The 1,442-nt window shown below is 25.4% G+C and overlaps 1 protein-coding gene across 1 annotated transcript in view; it reads left to right on the forward strand.

Moving 5' to 3' along the window:
- LOC111389918 (auxin-responsive protein IAA29) overlaps positions 1-1,068 on the forward strand; it is a 2,846-nt gene extending 1,778 nt beyond the window's left edge. Inside the window, exon 4 of the mRNA XM_023014905.1 lies at positions 921-1,068. Within this exon, the coding sequence (XP_022870673.1) occupies positions 921-972 (52 nt within the window). The 3' untranslated portion in view covers positions 973-1,068. The remainder of the gene's footprint in view (positions 1-920) is intronic.
- The last annotated feature ends 374 nt before the right edge of the window (positions 1,069-1,442 follow it).

A 1,442-nucleotide genomic window follows, 5' to 3' on the forward strand; every position in this document is an offset into this window, starting at 1 on the left:
AAATATTATACATACTTATTTTGTATTTTGATTATTTATTTATCTAATTAAGTTGTCATATATTTTATTTTTTTTATATTCTTATAAAACTATCTTTTATTACATAGGGTAGGACAAGGGGATCTAATATCCACCTCCTATATGTGAAATTTTCATTATTACTTTAGATATAGGAGTGCACTTGATTGTCAATATTTTTCATGAAAAAATGTATTTTTCTATCTAAATCCTTACTTTTTTTCTGTTTAATTGACTTTTTTTATGGAAAATATTTTCCTACTTTTAATCACGAGACAATATTTTCCTCAATATCAAGGAAAATATTTTCTTTAAGGTGAGTAAAATTTTATTTTCCAAAAAATTCACTCTCTCTTTCTGTCCTTCATTTATTCACTCTCTCTTATCTATCCACTAATGCGCTCTCCTAAAATTTTAGTAAATGGGCATTGATAGCAATTTTGCCCTTATTTGGGCTCTATTTTAATGAGATTTTGAGAAAAATGTATTTAGAATAGTTATTTTTTGAGAATGTGTGATTAAAAAATAATGAAAAATTTGGGTTTACGTGTAATTATATTTTATTGAAGAATGTTTGGTTGAAAAAAAAAAAAGAAAAAATTTAGTAAAATTAAAATGGAGGCTAAACAGGGCTGAATCTTGAGCATCTATCTTTATTTTCTCATTTTAAAGTTTAAGCTAGTAGTGGAAGGAGAAAATTAATTATTAATCATTTATGTTTAACAGTGGACATAAATTATTTGTCTATAATTAAACGAATTATATTATTCTAATTTGAATTATTCTTGGGGTACATAGAGGGCAGCACCCTCCAATAGGGGCCGTCGAGTGTCCAATTCACATAAGGGGTTATCTACCCAAGAATAATTTTTCTAATTTATTTGCATGTAATAATTTTGCAGAACATTTATGGAGTCTGTGCAACGTATGGAGATAATAAGAAATGACACTTGATGGAGGGAAGAATATATTTGTTGAATTGAGTTCAAGGTTGTACCTAAGAAATATTTTAGTACTTTTCAGAGGGGGCAGAAAGCAAACAAAAAAAAATTGGGGACTTGATTGTTATTTGAAATTCTCATTGCAAGTTTGTATCTCTAAGATTTTATTTGATAAACTTAAAAAAAAAAAATATTTCTTTATTAAAGAAACTTGTATAGTGTTATAAACTAGAAAGAAAAAGAGAGAAAACTAGAGAAATCAATAGATTTGTGTGTATTATTAATAATCAATGCCCTATATTTATAGAATCTAAAATAAGAGTTACGGTTGTTACAATTAAAATGAAATAAATTTTCTAAACTAAATAAGATTTATCTATATATTATGATAATACTAATTAATCATCAATAATTATCTAATTATTTCACAACACATAACTATTATTATTGAAGGGATAAACATGAATGATTTCTAAAGAGATT

Source organism: Olea europaea, unplaced genomic scaffold (genome assembly GCF_002742605.1).
Source record: "Olea europaea var. sylvestris unplaced genomic scaffold, O_europaea_v1 scaffold632, whole genome shotgun sequence".
Classification (NCBI taxonomy): domain Eukaryota; kingdom Viridiplantae; phylum Streptophyta; class Magnoliopsida; order Lamiales; family Oleaceae; genus Olea; species Olea europaea.